Here is an 18,311-nt window from a genome sequence, read left to right as displayed (position 1 = left end):
CTTGTCAAGTTTATGGTTGCTGCTATCATTTTTGCCACATTTTGTAGTTTTGCCTGAAAATTTAAATCTTAACATTGATTGCAAATGTGTTCAAAGGTCCTTGAGAGTGTTGGACACGGTGGTGCACACCTGTAATCCCTATGACTCGGGAGGCTGAGGCAGGAGGAATTTGAGTTCTGATCATGATGACACACGCCTCAGCAAAGGAAAAGCGAAGTCCTAAGCAACTCAACAAGACCCTGTCTCTAAATAAACTACAAGAAAGGGCTGGGGATATGGCTCAGTGGTTCTGGGTTCAATCCCCAATACCAAAAAAAAAAAAAGTCCTTGACATTGCTATCGGATGGAAATCATGTTTACAAAGATCATTTTCACTGAAACAATGTTTTTAATAGCAAACTATGGGAAACAAAACCATTGTCTACCTGATAACCTATCTTCACTGAATGTTGTTGAGAATTAGGCTAAAAACACTACTCCTACCCACTCCTTTTGCATCCATTGATGTTGTAAATTATTTTCATTCCTACCTATTTAAAATGTCAATGGGTATAAGCTATCTTTCAGGAAAAAAAATTAAAAATGGGCCTTCAAATTATTTTCTATTATGTGGTTAAGTTATTACTCTGTAGTAGTTAAAGAGAATGAAAAAGCTTGGGATGGTGGTGACATCTGCCAGCACAGCTACTCAGGGGGCTGGTGTAGAGGATCACAAGTTTGAGGTCTCAGCCACTTAGTGAGACCCTGTCCCAAAAAAATAAAAAGGACTAGAAGGCATATATCAGTGATAGAGCACCCATGGGTTCAATTCCCAGTACCAGGAAGGGAGGGAGTGAAAGAAAGAAATCTATGTAGTAAAATTAAAAAAAAAAATCATGACAGTAAGAAAAAAGTTGAATAAAATATATAGTATGATCATATTTTGTCATTTGAAAAACATCCTAGTTGAGTGTGATGATTGACAATTGCTACTTTTTTAAATTCTGTGTATCTTTGCCATTTAACTTTTTATTTTATTTTACAATGAAACACTTGAACATTTTTTAATACAGGTAACTAAAATTGTGAAAAGTGCTCTGAAGGCATATAATAAGAAAAGCTCATTTGGTGTAGAAGTTATAGAAATCTACATCTGGATGAACTTTCATCCTACAGGCATTTTCTGCTTTGCAGGAATCTTCGCAGGATCCGTAAGTGTCAGCGTGGTCGAGAACAACAGGAAAAGGAAGGGAAAGAAGGAAACAGCAAGAAGACCATGGAGAATGTGGATAGCCTGGATAAGCTGGAGTGTAGGTTCAAACTCAATTCCTATAAGATGGTTTATGTGATCAAGTCAGAGGACTACATGTATCGAAGAACTGCCTTGCTCCGGGCTCATCAGGTGAGAACCAGTAACAAATTTCTCTTCTTAGCCATGAGTGGGGTGGGTTTGGGGGGAGGTTCTGATTGTTTTCTTCTCTTTTTAAAAACCTCTTCTTTCTTGTTCTGATCATGATGACACACGCCTGTAATCCTAGTGACTCAGGAAGTTGAGGCAGGAGGATCACAAGTTCAAAGTCAGTCTCAGCAACTTAGCAGGCCCTGTCTGAAAATACAAAATAGATGTGGCTCAGTGGTTAAGTGCTCTGAGTTCAATCCCTGACACCAGGGGAAAAAAAAAAAAAAAAAAAAAAAACCTCAAAACTAAGAAGTGTTGGGTAAGCAGGTACATTAGTTTGCTAAGGTTTTTGTAATGGAGTACCCCAAACTGTGTGAATTAAAGAACAGAAATTTAACTTGGGCACAGTGGCACACACCCATAATCCCAGCAGCTCTAGAGGCTTGAGATAAGAGGATCACAAGATCAAAGCCAGCCTCAGCAAAAGCGAGGCACTAAGCAACTCAGTGAGACCCTGTCTCTAAATAACATAAAAATACTGCTGGGGATGTGGCTCAGTCGTTGAGTGCCCCTGAGTTTAATCTTTGGTACACCCCCCCTTAAAAAAAATATCTTGAAGTTCTGGAGGTTAGAAGTTCAATATTAGTGTATCAGCAGGATTGGTTCTTTCTGAAGACTGGAAGGGAAAATAGCTTCTTGTGTTCAGCTGGCAATTGTTGGTGTTTCTGGATCTTTGTGTTTTTTTTCCTGGGTGCAATATCTGTATCCAGATATATCCTAACTGGAGTTAGGATATATATGGACTTAAACATAGGAATTTTGAGATGTATGGTTTAACCCATAAAAGCAAATACCTGATTCCACATTCTAGTGAAGCTCTTCCCCCAGTATTTACCTTTCAAATGGTTTTTGATCTTTTGTTTGCATGGATCCTCTCTGTTTTCACATTCTGTTGCCATTGTGCTACCTTCCTGATGAATTATGTACTGAGTATTGTGCCAGGCCCTGGGACATAACCATGAAGTAGAGCAAATGTGGTATTATGACATGTGCTACTAGGGACACAAACCAGATGAAGGGCTCAAGGGACTGACATGCAGTCCTTGCTTTGTTGGAGATTTCTGTAAGGAGGTGAGGTTCAAGGCCTGAACAATGTAAGGAGCCAGTGTGGTGAAGAGTTGAGGGAGAAGTTTTTTTCTATTCAAAGAAAATGTCCACTACTTCAAGGCACAAATAAGAAGTAGGCTACTAGGGTAGCAGTGGAATTGTACAAATTAGATTGTAGATAAAATTTGGAGATAGAATTGACAAGATGTGGTGGTGAGTCAAATGTGGAGGTAAATGAAGAGACATCAAGGATGCCTGGTTAATTTGGGGATTTTTTTGTTGTTAGTCTTAAATTGAAAGTTCAGCAATATACACCTGTCTACAGGAAGGGATTGTTCAGTTTGGAGGTAAATCAGACTGTGAAACTGTTAAGTTGGAAGGGACTACAGAACATTCAAGGTAGAGATGTAGGGCAAGCAATTTAATGTATTTTCTCATGGCACCGAGTATAGCTGCTTGTCTCTAATTCAGATTTTTCAGGGAGCTGAGCTATGCTTTTCATATGGATACCAGTGAAGATCTGTGCCTAGACTCTGCTGGCCAAGTAGGGTAATAATGGTAAATGGAGAGTGAGATTTAAGACCTTCGCTTTGCACTGTATGTCATAGAAATAGATCTCCATGCTGATAGAAAAGACTTAACAGCAAGAGCTCATTATTTCTTATCTGAGGTACATGAGAAACAGCATGTCTGAATTCAAATGCAAATTTGTGTCTGAAGAATATAGCTCAGTGGTAGAACTTGAGATCTTGGGTTTGATCACCAACACTACAAACAAAAAAAGGTGGGGGCAGATTTGTGGGACTAAGTAAATTTTGTATTGTTAACAAATTCCCCAGGTGATACTGATGTATACTAAAATTGAGACGTATTATGCTTACTCTGCCCAGGTGCTGTATTGGTAATTCTTCAGAAGTTTTATGGGTTTTCATCTCCTTATAGTGCTCTTAAGTTCTTTTCTTTTTTAACAGAAAATATCTATTGCCTTCTTTTTTTTTTTCCCCCTACTTAATTTTTAGCCAGTAATATCTAAGAGCCCACATCTTCCTTCTGCTACTTTGAGATAAAATTGAACTTTGTATTTAAGGGATTTTTTGGTTATGCTTCTTTTTTTTTTTTCTTTTCCTTTTTTCTGTTTTATAGTCCCATGAGCGTGTAAGCAAGCGTCTACATCAGAGGTTCCAGGCCTGGGTAGATAAATGGACCAAGGAACATGTGCCCCGTGAAATGGCAGCAGAGACCAGCAAGTGGCTCATGGGTGAGGGGCTGGAGGGCCTGGTGCCCTGTACCACCACCTGTGACACAGAGACCCTGCACTTTGTGAGCATTAACAAGTATCGTGTCAAATATGGCACAGTATTCAAAGCCCCTTAACTGCAAAACCAGAGAAGATAACTTGAGCGGGGTGTGTGTGTGTGTGTGTGTGTGTGTGTGTGTGTGTGTACATGCGCACGCGCGCTGATGCTCACATGCACTGAAGAAGAAAGGACAATGCCTTTCAAGCCTCACTGGTCTCCCTGAGACATGGCCACTGATGCAAGCTGGCACCAAGTAGGATGCACATAAGGAATGTGAATACCATACAAAGCTTGAGCTGGCATTTTTCCCAGGGGATTTCTGAGTATTAGCCTGCCCTGGAGGGGAAGGAAGTCCATGCAAGCACAGAGATAATGTGGCTTGCTTCCACACACCAGCAGAGCTACGAATAGTCTCCTGACCTTCGATGAGAAAACCGGATGCTGTTCACATTTTGACTGGATGAAGGTGCATTTACAAAACAGATTGGGGAAGGACTTAACAGTCAAATGGATTGTAACTATTGATGGTCAGCACTCCTCTTCATTCCCTCCAAAAAGGAAAAAAAGGCTGGATCTGGCTTTTTTTTTTCTTCTTCTTCTTCTTTCCTCCTGGTCACTTGAGCACATCTAAAATCACCCATTAGGTTTTTATCTGGGACTCACAGTTTGGCTTAGGGATTAATCATCTTGTGGATTTGATTCCTGACAAATCCCTTGCTGCCCACCCTTTCTCTCTCCTCTGGTTCTCAACTTCAACAAGTTCAAATCAGTTGTCCTTTTTTAGCTCCCGTGGAACTGTTTTGTACCTGCTCCTTTACTAGTCTACCCTAGTGCCATCTACCAGCTTTACTCTGACACACATGCACACACACACAATTTTAACTTGTTTTTTTTTCTTTTTTTGTAAATAATGTACATACTGTCAATTTTTTATTAAAAGAAATATGCTTTGATGTGCTAGCATAATTGCTCTAGCTTCTTGTGTACCATAGTACTATGTGGCTTCAGATTTAGAACCTATGAACAGATGTATAAGACATTTATTACACTTTTTACCAAAGGGAGTTACCATTGTAGTACTTTTGTGTAAAACTTTGTCTTCTCCTTCACCCCCAACTTTTTTTTTCTTTTTTTTTCCTTTTTCTTTCTTTTTTTTTTTTTTTTTTTTTTTTGTACATAAATAAAGCTTGGTTCTTACTTAAGGAATAAATTCTCAACCCAAGTCCCTTATCCTCACCAGAGAACAGCTGTGAAGCAGTGATTCTGGCTTCAGTTCCTTTTTCAGGGTACAAACAGAATTTTGCTTTAAGTAGTCATTAGTCACTTGCACTCCTCCCAAGTCAAAATACCCAAAAATTTAAAAATAGAATACTTCAATCTTTTAGTATGTATTTCTCTCTTGAAATACTTTTTATATTGGGTGTTTGTTAAGCTATGTAGCTTGTATTTACAACTATTTTTTTTAATCTTCTCCTTATTGGGAATGAGAGTGAACAACTTAAAATACCAAACCAGTATTTGAAAGAAGTATGTATAAGGTATGAGGTACAAGTGGGCTTGGGAGGGAGAGAATTTGATCAATTTCCTTAGCAACTCCAAGTGTGAGATAGATTTTTTTAATCACATAAAATTGGCATACATTTAAACATGAATGATAAGGAATTTTATATGTGAATAACCTTGATTTTCTGAACAAAGACTAACTAGCCCTCAGTCATCTGGTGGGTTTTTTTTCCAGCAACCATCACCCTAATCATACTAGTCACAGTTGTAATCAAGAGTGTTTTGTGTATTTTTTTGTTCACTTTTTAATTAAAAATCCCCAACACCAACACAAAGAAAAAGTTTGGCTCCTGGATTTTCAAAACACAAGGTATATCTCTGTTTTTAGGCTTTGTGTTACAGGGTGACAACAGATGAATGGCAAAAAGAGCCCTGTGGGAGTAGGAGGTTCTAGGTCAAAGCTGGGACAGGTCCTGACTTCTGATCCCCAGTGGGACAAAAAAAACCTTGAGGTTTTCTCAGCAATAATTCACCCATTGCCTTGTGCTCCCCCTCAAGAAAGATAATGACGACTTGGGGCTATGGGGGAAAATTAGCCTCACCCGGTCAGCCACAGGTGTTGCTGCCTCTACACAGTATTGTCCTAAGCACCTAATCACATTTGACATTCTGAGCTTGGTCACATTTATACGTGACTTGCTTTTGAACTGTTGTCAACTTGGTCAGTATTTCCACTAAAATATCAGGGCTAATGTGTATATATTTTACCTTCCGAGTACTTTTGTAGACAAGATTCTAGCAAACCCAGATGGGGGAAGCAGGAAGAATACTAGTTGCTCCAGTACAGTAGGGATGATGAGAATGAAATTACTTCTGGCATTATGGCTTCCATGGACTCTGCAGTCCTGTATGGTGAAATACATTATTGGGATCCCCAATACTCTGATCTGCAATCTCAAATAAAAATTTTTCGTTTCTAATGGTGAACAAGAGTTAGTGGTTGAGATACATGTAGATAATATAAAGCATGGAAGAGAGGCTTATTGTGGTGCAGATCTCTTCCTATTATTTAACATTCTGTCCACTGATCAGGAAAAACCCATCTGGGCGACTTTCCAGGTTAAACAACAATTTTCACCAGAATTGGTGTTGGAAATAGAAAGCAAAGGAATTAAAGTGCTGCTTCACAGCCCTGGGTTTGTAGCAGCTAAGGCTCCCGCTTGTCGTGCTAAATGAATAAGTTGTAAGTCTGTCTCAAGATCCTTATAGAGCTTTTGCCAAGCTTCCCATTTTATTTAGGGATTTACTCTGAGGCCTGCTATCAGAGGAAACTAGAGAGCTTCAAAAACTTAGCTTCTTCTAACCCGAAGTTCAGACAGTGCCTGGGCCCCACAAAGCCGCCGGTGTTCCAAGAAAAGTTGCCCGGGCCGGAAGGCGCCCGTCAGATGCCGGAACCTTTGGTTCCAGGCTGTGGACCGTGCCGGCAACACCCAGAACCTTCCGGGGAGAGGAGGCGGCGGCGCATCATGGCGGCGCCAGCCCTGAAGCACTGGCGCACCACGCTGGAGCGGGTGGAAAAATTCGTGTCGCCTGTCTACTTTACTGACTGTAACCTCCGTGGCAGGTGTGGCCCCTTGCGAGGAGTTGGCCCATTGCACCCTCGTGCTTCAGCCTTACCTTCCAGGAGGAAACGGGCTGTAGCCAGCTGGGTCGCGGGACTGAGTGCTTGCATTGGACAGGGCGGGACTCAACAGGAGATGGGTAGAGGATGGGATGTGATGCGGGGCAGTTCTCATGGCGGTGAGCTGGGGGAAAGCTTGTTTCCCTCACCTGCCGGCTGGCTCACGGGCAGAAAGGGGGTGACCTCAAGCATGCGCCCACCGTCCCCTCCCGCTTAGGCTCTTCGGGGATAGCTGCCCTGTAGCCTCACTCTCCAGCTTCCTGACGCCGGAGAGGCTTGCCTACCAAGAGGCAGTCCAACAGGACTTCAGCCCCGCACATGTCGGCGACACCTTCGGACCCACGTGCGTAAGGCCCAGCCTACGGAAGCCTTTCCAGGCTTGCTCACAACCTTGAGGCAGAGCCGTTCATTGTCTATCCTCTGCCCTAGACAGCTGCTGGGGACAGAGCAGCGCTCTCTGCTGGAAACAGCTCCTTGGTCCCTCAGAGTCTCTATGGAAGAGTTTTCATGCTCTCTGGACACCCCTTATTTTCCTGATCAGGACCCCTGATTCCTCTGCCTCTTTTCCTCACTTTGCTGATCACTGGTTTCTACTTTCTTGGGGCCCAGAGCTGAGTACCTTGTGATGCTTCAGATACTTGGAGGAAGTATCAAACCCCTGCTGACACATAATCCAAGGAAGTATGAGGACAGACAGGACTTCAGTCCTAGGCCCATCAAAATGACTCTCTTGCAGATGGTGGACCTGCTGGTTCAGGGTGGAGCTGAACATCCCAGAGGCATGGGTGGGCCAGGAAGTTCACCTTTGCTGGGAAAGTGATGGAGAAGGCCTGGTCTGGCGTGATGGGGAACCTGTCCAGGTGAGGGTCTCTGCCCTAGAGCCAGGTGTGACCACATTTCAGCTCTGTCTTGAAGGAACAACAGTTAAGGTTTTGCCTGGTACTGGTCTCAGGATTTCAAGACTGGGGAAGTGCCTGCTTGGATACCACTATGGTGGGTCCATAGTTTATAGCAAACTAGTGTTTATCATATGTAGTACATGCATATGGAGGAATTTTCAACAGTTCTAGATAGTATAAAATAAAACAGTTATGTTATTTTCCCCTGAAGTAATAGGTTTCTTCTACTCCCCCATCTCATTCCCTAGATATAACTCTGTAAAGTTTTATATCAGGTTTAGTCTTCGTAATCCTATGTGATAGGTCTTTATGTACATTAAGAAGAAGATACATAGAGGTTTGCTCACTGGTTCACACAACTTCCATTCCAAATTGGCTTGGACTCTGGATCTGGGTTTAGGACTGTCGTTCTTCCTGACCTAAAAGAAGACAGAGCCCTTCCCTCCCTTCACTGGCTTGACAGAGGTCTTCTGGTGCACTGTCTGCTAAGTCTAGGGACACAGAGAACAAAGCAAACCTGTCCCTAACTTCATGGAGTTTACCTTCTGATATTTATTCAAGGTGTGCACAGGTCTCCTAACGCCTGCCCAGAACTCAAGACCATGGGCTTTATTGCTAATAAAAGGTGCTCTTTGGGGCTGGGGTTGTGGCTCAGTGGTAGAGCACTTGCCTGGCATGTGTGAGGCCCTGGGTTTGATTCTCAGCACCGCATATAAATAAATAAATAAAATAAAAAAAGATCTATTTACAACTAAAAATATTTTTAAAAAATAAAATAAAAAAATAAAAAGTGCTCTTTGGGGGTCATGGTGCTGGCTGCCCTAGAGAGTGAGGCACCTACTACCAGGGGTCCCTAATTTGTCAATCTTGGCCTTAATTTGAAGAGAGGAGCTAAGGACCACTTGAGGGAACTTGGCCTCCCTCAATTTATATTTCACTTGAACTATCCAAAGTCCTCAGCCCTCTCTTCTCCCCTCCCTACCAGGGGTTGACCAAAGAGGGTGAGAAAACCAGTTATGTCCTGACTGACAAGCTGGGAGAAGGAGACCCCCGAAGGTGAGTGAATCCCTGTGCCCCATTGATCTAGGAGGAGCAGGGGCCCAAGTAACCTCAAAAGCACCCCTACCTCTAATACATCCATCTTACATAGTTTGTTTTCAGAAAACATGATTTTTTCTTGTGCTAAATACAGAAAAGCACAAAGAAATTAACTTCCATTATCTTATCACCTAGAGATGACCATTATTAACATCTCAGCATTCATATTCTCAGTATTTCAGTAAAAAAAAAAGTTACCGTTGAGATTATATTGCTTCTAAATTTTTACTTGTTTGTTTTTTTATTGCAGTGCTGGGGATTGAACCCAGGGCCTTATGCATACTAGGCAAGCCTCTACCACTGAGCCATACCCCCAGCCCTGCTTTGATACTTTGCATCCTGACTTTTAACATTTCATATCATAATGTGGGATTTTATGATACCATCTGAAAAGCTTCTTAGACATTATTGTATTTTATGTTTATTGAAAGTGTTTCAAATAGTTCCAAACACTGGGAATATGGTGATGATAAACCTAGTTCTCACCAGGCATTGTAGTGCATGCCTATAATCCTAGTTACTCAGGAGGCTGAGTCAGGAGGATTGTAAGTTCGAGGCCAGTCTGGACAATGTAATGGGACACTATCTCAAAACATACGTACATATATACATAAATACATATATGTATGTATGTATGGGGATGTGACTCAGTAGTAAAATGTCCTTGGGTTCAATCCCCAATACTACAAAAATAATGTCCTCAACAGCAAAAGGAAATAGAAATACTCATAATTACAAAACCAATGAGGATTCTGAAAGAAAATACTGGAAACTCAATAGGTAATCTGCTAGACCAGGTAGGGGTAGGAGGAGAGTCAGAAAGCCAAGTTTGCTCTCTAAAGGTTAAGTAGAACAGTTTCACAGCTGAGATGGCGTACCCAGGAATGGCTACCCCATGTTGGCTTGGTATGAACGCTCAGCCCTGAGAGATCCAAGCATGACTTTAATATACAAAGAGGATTTTGAGACAGACATTCCTTGTGCAGGCAGCTTTAAAAATATGAAGCTAGAAAGCAGTGTAATTCGCTTGATTCTAAACTTGGCCACTATTCTCCCTGGCCAAGGCAGAACACTTAGGAAATGGATTTCACCTGGTGTTTCTACCATGATCCTCCTGCACGCACACCTGATACAACATGGAATCTTCTGGGTGGTGGGTCCTGGAGGTGAATGGGGAGGGGTCAGTTGAATACCTCCATGTGTCCCTCCCTATGCTCCTAGCGTCCTCTGTCAATCTGAGGCTGCTGCCCTATGTTTATAGCCTGACCCTCTATGTGGAAGTAGCCTGCAACGGCCTCCTGGGAGCTGGGAAGGGAAGCATGATTGCAGCCCCTGACCTTGAGAAGACATTCCGACTGAGCCGAGCTGAGCTGGCTGTATTCCACCAGGATGTCCACAAGCTCCTAGTGGATCTAGAGCTGCTACTGGGCATTGCTAAGGTACTGACACCCCTATTTCCCCTATTGTCCTCTAGATCCAACCTCCAGATAATTTGGGGTTTTTTGGTTTTGGGTTCAGATTGTTGGGACTCTGGGAATCCAGAGTAGGAAGAGGGTTTCCTTATGTAAAGAGATGGTGCTGAATGGGACCCCTAAGAGGAGCAGAGATTTGAGGTGGTGGTGGGGTCTCTACTGGGATACTTGAGAGGTCATCTGGGGCCTAGTTCTAGAGTTGTGCTCGAGAGGGGGATTAAGGGCAGATACCTGCTTCAGGGCCTTGGGGAGGACAACCAGCGCAGCTTCCAGGCCCTGTACACAGCCAACCAGATGGTGAACGTGTGTGACCCCGCCCAGCCTGAGACCTACCCAGTAGCCCAGGCCCTGGCCTCCAGGTTCTTTGGCCAGTGTGGAGGTGAAAGCCAACATACCATCCATGCCATGGGGCACTGCCACATTGATACAGGTAGGGTGTAGCTGGCTGGGTTGGCTGGGAAGGAAGGAGTACCTTTCAAGCTCTGGCTATGCCCTGGAAGTACAATGTGATTCTCAGCAATTTCTTGCCCTTGGAGTTTAGATTTCCCTATCTTAAAAGGGGGCAGAGGCACTGAACTGTGCTATGCTAGCTGAGGTTTATTTATTCTCTCAACAAAATCTGGTGCATCATGAGGCCACTTGCCAGACACCAAGGATGGCATTTCAAAGGCTGATGATCACAGAGTAGGCCAGCAAGCACAGTGAAGGGAAGACCTGTGGGAGACTGGAGAGTCAGAAGAGATACTTAAGCCCAAGTGAGTTGGGGGATTCAGAGAGGCTCCCTGGACAAGGTGACATTTCACTTGAGTGAGAATGAGGACGTTTTTGTTTGTTTTGGTTCTGGGGATTGAACCCATGTTTTGGTTCTGGGGATTGAACCCATGAGTGCTTAAACTTAAGCTACATCCCCAGTCCTTTTTTAGTATTTTATCTAGAGACAGGGTCTTGCTGACTTGCTTGGGGCCTCACTAAGTTGCTGAGGCTGGCTTTGAACTTGAGAATCTCCTGCCTCAGCCTCCTAAGCCACTGGGATTACAGGTATGCACCACCGTGCCTGGCAAGAACAAGGAAATTTGACTAGGGTGCCCACGTCCTCAAGAGAGGAGTAATATGAAATTAATTGAGGTGGCCCAAGTACAGGGTGAGGTTTCCAAGGAGGATCAGGAGTTGAGCTGATGGTATTGGTTCCCCATGGTATCTGAATCACAGAACAAGGTCTCTTTCTATGGTGCAACAGTGTAAGATAGATAGCATGAAGGAATTCTGGGCTGAAAGAGTAGGAGCTAAGGCCTAGAGGTCTGGAGAAGCTGTAGTACCTTCCCAGACAGGTTAATCGTGGGTGCTGTGCCCTTGTTTCAATGTATCTGCCGGATGTACAGGGCCAGGCTAATCCCTATTCCTTCTGGGGTGTCTGAGCCACTGTCAGTCTGAGGCTATTCTACAGCCTAGGGCCTCTGTTTCCTAATCTGCAAAAATTTATCTCATATCCCCGGAAGCACCACAGGGCTTTGCAGGGTAAAGGGCCTGGAGGGGAGGAAAGCTAGGATAGCCATTTGTAGGCCCAGGTTGGGCCTAGTTGAAGTGCTGGGGCAGGTGAGGGACCAGAAATCTATGAGGAGCCAGGGACTTTGCCACTCCTCTGCCCTTACTCCTCTCCTCTGTAGCCTGGCTTTGGCCCTTCAAGGAAACTGTACGGAAGTGTGCCCGGAGCTGGGTGACAGCTTTGCGGCTTATGGAACAGAATGCTGAATTCATCTTTGCCTGCTCCCAGGTCAGAGGACAACTGCATGAACCCTTTAGCTCTCTTGGCTCTTGAGTGTTTTCAAGCCTGAGAGTTGCTCCTCACTCTCACCCACCATAGAGCTCTAGATTCTTGACTCTAGGTAGAGTCATTTTGATTCTTGGCCCAGCTTCCACCCCATTTGCCCTACAGGCTCAGCAGCTAGAGTGGGTAAAGAACCGCTACCCTGGCCTATATGCCCAGCTCCAGGAATTTGCCTGCCGAGGGCAGTTTGTGCCTGTGGGGGGCACCTGGGTGGAAATGGTAAGTACATTCAACAGTCCATCAGCTTTCGTACATTTGGCCATGGCCTTCCCTCAGATGGCCCAGGATCCCTTGGCTGTGCTGGTAACTTCTGCAAGTCATGAAGGGCTTATTATTGCAGAGCTTATTAGTCCCTAGAATCCCAAGATCTGGGACTTACAGAGGAGTTGGGTCTTCAGCAGGGGACAGGCTATCTGCATGGCCCGTTCCCAGCAGCACCCTGAAGTTGGACAGTTGGGCCTGAGCAAAGAGATCAATGCTTCCTGGGGCCTGGCTGTAGAATTGTGTTGGAGCAACCCTGGCTTCTCTAAAGTGGGTGGGTTGGCCTGAACTCCTGCCTGTTTCCTATCTAGTACTAATCTCAGCTGCCTGTCTCTCCCCTCACTGCCAGGATGGGAACCTTCCCAGTGGAGAAGCCATGGTGAGGCAGTTCCTGCAGGGCCAGAACTTCTTCCTGCAGGAGTTTGGGAAGATGTGCTCTGAAGTAAGCGGGGAGCTACTTCTCCAGGCTGTGCTTGGGGAGGGTGGGGACAGCTCTACCTGGAGCTCCAGAAACTCTCTCCCTATAGTTCTGGCTGCCAGACACATTCGGGTACTCGGCGCAGCTCCCCCAGATCATGCGCGGCTGTGGCATCACACGCTTCCTGACACAGAAACTGAGCTGGAACTTAGTGAACTCCTTCCCGGTGAGCAAGCCTCAGGGGGCCACGGTCACAATGGGCGGATCCTAACTGGTCCTTTCTCTTCACCACGACCTCTACCAGGATGGTACAGCAGGCAGAGGAGCTGGTGTGGACGGCCCACTCTGCCTCAGCCCTGACTCTGGACTCTCTTGTGCTTCTGTCTCCCTGCTGGCAGCACCATAGCTTTTTCTGGGAGGGATTGGATGGCTCCCGTGTGCTGGTTCACTTCCCACCTGGTGACTCATATGGAATGCAGGGCAGTGTGGAGGAGGTGAGTAGATACCTATTGACTGGGTGGGAGATGCATTGGAGAATTCTGGATATCCCATCCTAGGCTGACCCACATTGACCTTCTCCCACCTCTCCAGGTGCTGAAGACTGTGACCAACAATCGGGACAAAGGGCGGACCAACCACAGTGCCTTCCTCTTTGGCTTCGGGGATGGGGGTGGTGGCCCCACTCAGACCATGCTGGACCGCTTGAAGAGGCTGGGCAATACTGACGGACTGCCCAGGTCAGGCCTGGGCCGTTAGTAGCCCTTGGCTGTACGAAGCCCTACTCTTAGCCCTTACCTGTTGCCTTTCTTCTGCTCATACATGGGGCTCCCCTGCCACGACTGGACAGACCTTATCTTGCTCCCTTCCCCAACTCCTACTTGGAAATAGGGAGGAGAAATGCTGAGGGTGGGAAGGAATTCAAACCCACCACAGTATGCAACTCTCCCAGATATCCAGTCCAGTACTGTATGGGCAGGGAGTTTTCTAGAATGGCTTCCCTGTCGAGGCTTGACTCTTTATCTCTTGGAGTAGAGGAAGGCTGAGCTTTGTGGCCCCTGGCAGGGAGACCCAAGCTTGTGGTCTCCCTCAGGGTGCAGCTGTCTTCTCCAGGGCAGCTCTTCAAGGCACTGGAGAGTGACTCAGAACAGCTGTGCACATGGGTCGGGGAGCTCTTCCTGGAGCTGCACAACGGCACTTACACCACGCATGCCCAGGTCAGGGCCAGGCTGCTGGTCTGCCATAGGTCTGCAGAGGGCAAGGGAGGGGAGGGACAGAGCCCCTGTTCCAAGAAGAGGCTTGGAGGAGAGAAGTATAAGAACTTGGTCTTCAGGAAAGCTTGCAGGAGGCAGGACAGTCTCTGTAGAAGAGGAAGGTTTGGGTGGAGGGGAGCAGAGGAGAGCACTTAGGGCAGGTTGCCCACATGAGGCCTTATCTGGCAGTCCCTGGGGAGCCATCAGGGGTTCTGAGCAAAGAAGGGCTTTGGAAGGTGTCCTGGGATGCTTGAGCAGACTCCAGACTGATCCCTCCACCTGGGCACAGATCAAGAAGGGGAACCGAGAATGTGAACGAATCCTACATGATGTGGAGTTGCTCAGCAGCCTAGCCCTGGCCCGCAGTGCCCAGTTCCTATACCCAGCAGCACAGCTACAGCACCTCTGGAGGTCAGCCTAGCATCTACCCACCAGTGCCTACCTGACCTCTCACCACAGACATCTCTAAGGCTGCCCCTCCCAACTTCCCCTTCTCCAGCCTTTCCCCTCCCTACCCTTGGCCCCTGTAGGCTCTTACTTCTGAACCAGTTCCATGATGTGGTCACTGGAAGCTGCATCCAGTTGGTGGCAGAGGATGCCATGAGCCACTATGAAGGTGAGGCTAACAATAGTCCTGCTACTCTCTCCAACCCAGGTCTGAGCATAGTGTCCTTTGTGGACACTCAGGTCATCTCAGATGCACTGCCCCTCCCCCTATGACCAGCCAGTCTCTCCTCAGATATCCGTTCCCATGGGAATACACTGCTCAGTGCTGCAGCTGCAGCCCTGTGTGCTGGGGAGCCAGGTCCCGAGGGCCTCCTCATTGTCAACACACTGCCCTGGAAGCGCACCGAAGTGTTGTCCTTGCCCAAGCCTGGAGGGGCCCACTGTCTAGGTATGAGCTGAGAGGTGGACTGCTACTGTGTCAGAAGAGACCAAGGCCAGACAGATCAAGGCAGGGACCCTCCCCTGGGGATCTTTGCCTTGGAGTATGTCAGGCTGGGGAGTAGTAGCCACATCCTTCATTACCCCTACCCCTACCTGAACAAGGTTTGTGGAAGGTTAGGGAGGCAGCACTGATACCCAGGCCTCATTCCCAGCCCTGGTGACAGTGCCCAGCATGGGCTATGCTTCTGCTCCCACCCCCACCTTACCGCAGCCCTTGCTACCCCAGCAGCCTGTGTTTGTGGTACAAGAGGTGAGTCCTGGTGGTTCTTGGTGGGGTAGGAGCTGGCCTGGGATACTGCCTAATGACTTGGGTGTTCTGAGTTCCCTATCCTGGAACAAGGGGGTGGAGCAGTACACAGCCCCAGCAGGGCTGGGGTGGAGCTGGGGCAGCTGTTGGTTGTAGGAAGCCTTTATAGAAACAGCCTCAAGGCCCCCTCCCACTCAAGACTGATGGTTCCGTGACTCTGGACAATGGCATCATCCGAGTGAGCCTGGATCCAACTGGCCGCCTGACATCTCTGGTCCTGGTGGCCTCTGGCAGGTGCCAACTCCTCACTGTCCTTTCCTTGTGCCTGACAAGTGGATCCCAGACCCTGTTCTTTTTGTCCCTTGGCCACAATACTGCCCATAAGAGTCCACCAATGTCTCTGGGTTGGGACCCACACAAAGAATGGCATCAGCCAGGCTAGGAGTCCCTGTCCTCTGGGTCTCCTTACCTGCTCCTACCCCACCAAGTGCAACTGGAGAAAGCAAGGTCATAGAGTTGTAAAACACCAATCCCCATGTCCTTCCAGGGAGGCCATTGCTGAGGGTGCTCTTGGGAACCAGTTTGTGCTGTTTGATGATGTCCCCTTGTACTGGGATGCATGGGATGTCATGGACTACCACCTAGAGACACGGTATAAAGCCGGGCAGGACTAGAGACAATGGGGGGAGCTGGGGAGATACTGGCTGCCCTAGCTTAGTGCCTCTTATCTCATCCCACAGGAAACCTGTCCTAGGCCAGCCAGGGACCCTGGCAGTTGGCAGTGAGGGTGGCCTTCGGGGCAGTGCCTGGTTCCTGCTACAGATCAGCCCCAATAGTCGGCTTAGCCAGGAGGTTGTCCTGGATGTTGGCTGCCCCTATGTCCGCTTCCACACCGAGGTAGCAGGGGCAGGGTGTGGCCATCTTTCCCAAGTGTAATTGGTAAGGAGGGGCCAACCCCAACCTATGTGTGTCCCTCCCTTCCCTGTTCCCTTCTCTCCCCTACTCCTAGGTACATTGGAATGAGGCCCACAAGTTTCTAAAGGTGGAGTTCCCTGCCCGAGTGCGGAGCCCCCAGGCTACCTATGAGATCCAGTTTGGGCACCTGCAGCGGCCCACCCACTACAACACTTCTTGGGACTGGGCTCGATTTGAGGTCCGAAATGGGGAAGGAGGGAAAAGGAGGGGCTTTGATCCTCTGAGGAGACTAGTTGTGTGGTATGGGAGAGGACGAGGAAGATGTCCAATATTTTCTGCCTCCTAATGTGTCAGGCATTGTGCTAATGCTTTAAATTTAGTTTGATACTCATGACCATTTATTCCCACTTCACAGAGGAGGAAACAGAGACTGAGGCAGGTTGGGTGGTATCCCCGGGGTCTCCTTGAGTGGGAGCTAGAATTCAATCATGGGTTCCAAAGCTTGCTGTCACCCAAGTGACAGAAGCTCTGAAGACTAGGGCACAAAGAAGGGAATGGGGCTACCAAGTGAATCTGCCTTTCAGGTGTGGGCCCACCGCTGGATGGATCTGTCAGAGCATGGCTTTGGGCTGGCTCTGCTCAATGACAGCAAGTATGGCGCATCAGTACAAGGCAGTGTCCTCAGCCTTTCACTGTGAGTGGGGTGCCTACCACACCAAGGACTGGCATGGGGTGTGGGCCTTCCCAGGTTGGAACTCCAACAGCTCTAGCTGGGTCCATACTTTCCCACCCCAGCTTGCGGGCACCTAAGGCCCCAGACACCACTGCTGACATGGGGCGCCATGAGTTCACCTACGCACTGATGCCTCACAAGGGTGAGTTCTGGGGATACTGGAGTTCTCTTTGGGCCCTAGACACCTCTGCCCTTCTTTGAGCTTGAAGCAGTCATTGGGTTAAACCCTGGGGCCTGGCCCCCAGCACCCTCTGGATGCATAGGGGGAGCCCGTTTTCCACCATGCCTCTCTTTCTGGTCATATTCCAGGCTCCTTCCAGGATGCTGGTGTTATCCCTGCTGCCTACAACCTCAACTTCCCCTTATTGGCACTTCCGGCACCAGGCCCTGCTCCTGCTGCCACCTGGAGTGCCTTTTCCCTATCATCACCAGCAGTCGTACTGGAGACTGTCAAGCAGGCAAGGAGCAGCATGGTCTGGGGGTGGGGTTCCTGACTGGGCACACCCACAACCTTTCCTACCACCTGCCTCCCTCCCCAGGCTGAGACCAACCCCCAGAGCCGCACACTGGTCCTGAGGCTGTATGAGGCCCATGGCAGCCATGTGGACTGCTGGCTGCACACATCACTGCCAGTCCAGGAAGCTGTCCTGTAAGCAAAGCAGCAAGGTGGGGATGGAGGTGGAGGTGGAAGTCCTACCTGCTCCAGGCCCTCATAGGCCCTTTCTGTTCTCCAGCTGTGACTTCCTTGAGAGGCGAGACCCTGCTGGCCACCTGCCCCTTCAAGATGCCCGACTAAAGCTCACCTTTTCTCCTTTCCAAGTGAGGTCCTTGTTACTTGTGCTTCACCCTCCACCAAACTGAGGATGGTGTTTTGTTTATGGAAAGTTTTGGGAAGTCCTCATTTCTGCCCCCCAAACCTGAAACAAGGATCAGCCACTTCTTATATAATAAATCCTTGGATCAGTAACCCTGCTGATAATTCCTCCTGACTCCCAAGAATTCATCCTTAAGCTTAAGGGGATGGCTTCTTCCCAGGTATATAGAAGCAGAGACAATATCAAAGGGGACCTTTGTGTGCAGGGTCTGGGCTGCAGCCCCTGAGAGAGAGATTGGGGACCTTGGGTAACAATATGCCAAGAGACCCTGAGATAAAAAGCTCTTCCCCTGTGCCAGCGGGCAGAGAAGCTGTGAATAGCCCAGGTCAGGCTGGTGAAATAGCCAGAGACCCTGAAGAACTTTAGTCTAGAAGAGCTATAGAGCCTGGGCTATCTGAAGCCA

General features: G+C 47.5%; 2 protein-coding genes across 7 annotated transcripts in view; both read left to right on the top strand.

The window, feature by feature from the left end:
• Positions 1-5,625, top strand: part of Sin3a (SIN3 transcription regulator family member A) — a 59,041-nt gene extending 53,416 nt beyond the window's left edge. For 2 of the 4 annotated variants that reach the window (XM_026387773.2, XM_026387771.2), the window contains exons 20-21: positions 1,156-1,381; positions 3,629-5,624. In XM_026387773.2, coding sequence (XP_026243558.1) covers positions 1,156-1,381; positions 3,629-3,859 — 457 coding nt within the window. In that variant the 3' untranslated portion in view covers positions 3,860-5,624. Of the gene's footprint in view, positions 1-1,155; positions 1,382-3,628 lie in introns of all 4 variants that reach the window. The other 2 variants (XM_026387775.2, XM_026387774.2) reach the window with 2 other exon arrangements.
• A 1,144-nt stretch (positions 5,626-6,769) lies between these two features.
• Man2c1 (mannosidase alpha class 2C member 1) lies at positions 6,770-17,978 on the top strand. Of its 3 annotated transcripts, XM_026387754.2 has the most exons (26): positions 6,770-6,910; positions 7,185-7,310; positions 7,704-7,827; positions 8,852-8,922; positions 10,226-10,403; positions 10,677-10,866; positions 12,101-12,207; positions 12,370-12,480; positions 12,872-12,964; positions 13,050-13,166; positions 13,339-13,434; positions 13,532-13,677; positions 14,031-14,154; positions 14,480-14,601; positions 14,721-14,806; positions 14,930-15,085; positions 15,291-15,388; positions 15,585-15,679; positions 15,933-16,037; positions 16,126-16,282; positions 16,395-16,538; positions 16,885-16,994; positions 17,096-17,175; positions 17,343-17,491; positions 17,573-17,682; positions 17,768-17,978. In XM_026387754.2, exons 1-26 carry the CDS (start codon positions 6,813-6,815, stop codon positions 17,892-17,894), a joined length of 3,120 nt encoding a protein of 1,039 aa, XP_026243539.1. In that variant the 5' UTR covers positions 6,770-6,812; the 3' UTR covers positions 17,895-17,978. The 3 variants fall into 3 exon arrangements, with proteins under 3 accessions (XP_026243539.1, XP_077656150.1, XP_026243540.1); XM_077800024.1 differs by lacking the exon at positions 7,185-7,310; XM_026387755.1 differs by lacking the exon at positions 16,395-16,538.
• Positions 17,979-18,311: the final 333 nt, after the last annotated feature.

Source organism: Urocitellus parryii, chromosome 6, assembly GCF_045843805.1.
Source record: "Urocitellus parryii isolate mUroPar1 chromosome 6, mUroPar1.hap1, whole genome shotgun sequence".
Taxonomy (NCBI): domain Eukaryota; kingdom Metazoa; phylum Chordata; class Mammalia; order Rodentia; family Sciuridae; genus Urocitellus; species Urocitellus parryii.
This window is presented reverse-complemented; position numbering and strand designations above follow the sequence as displayed.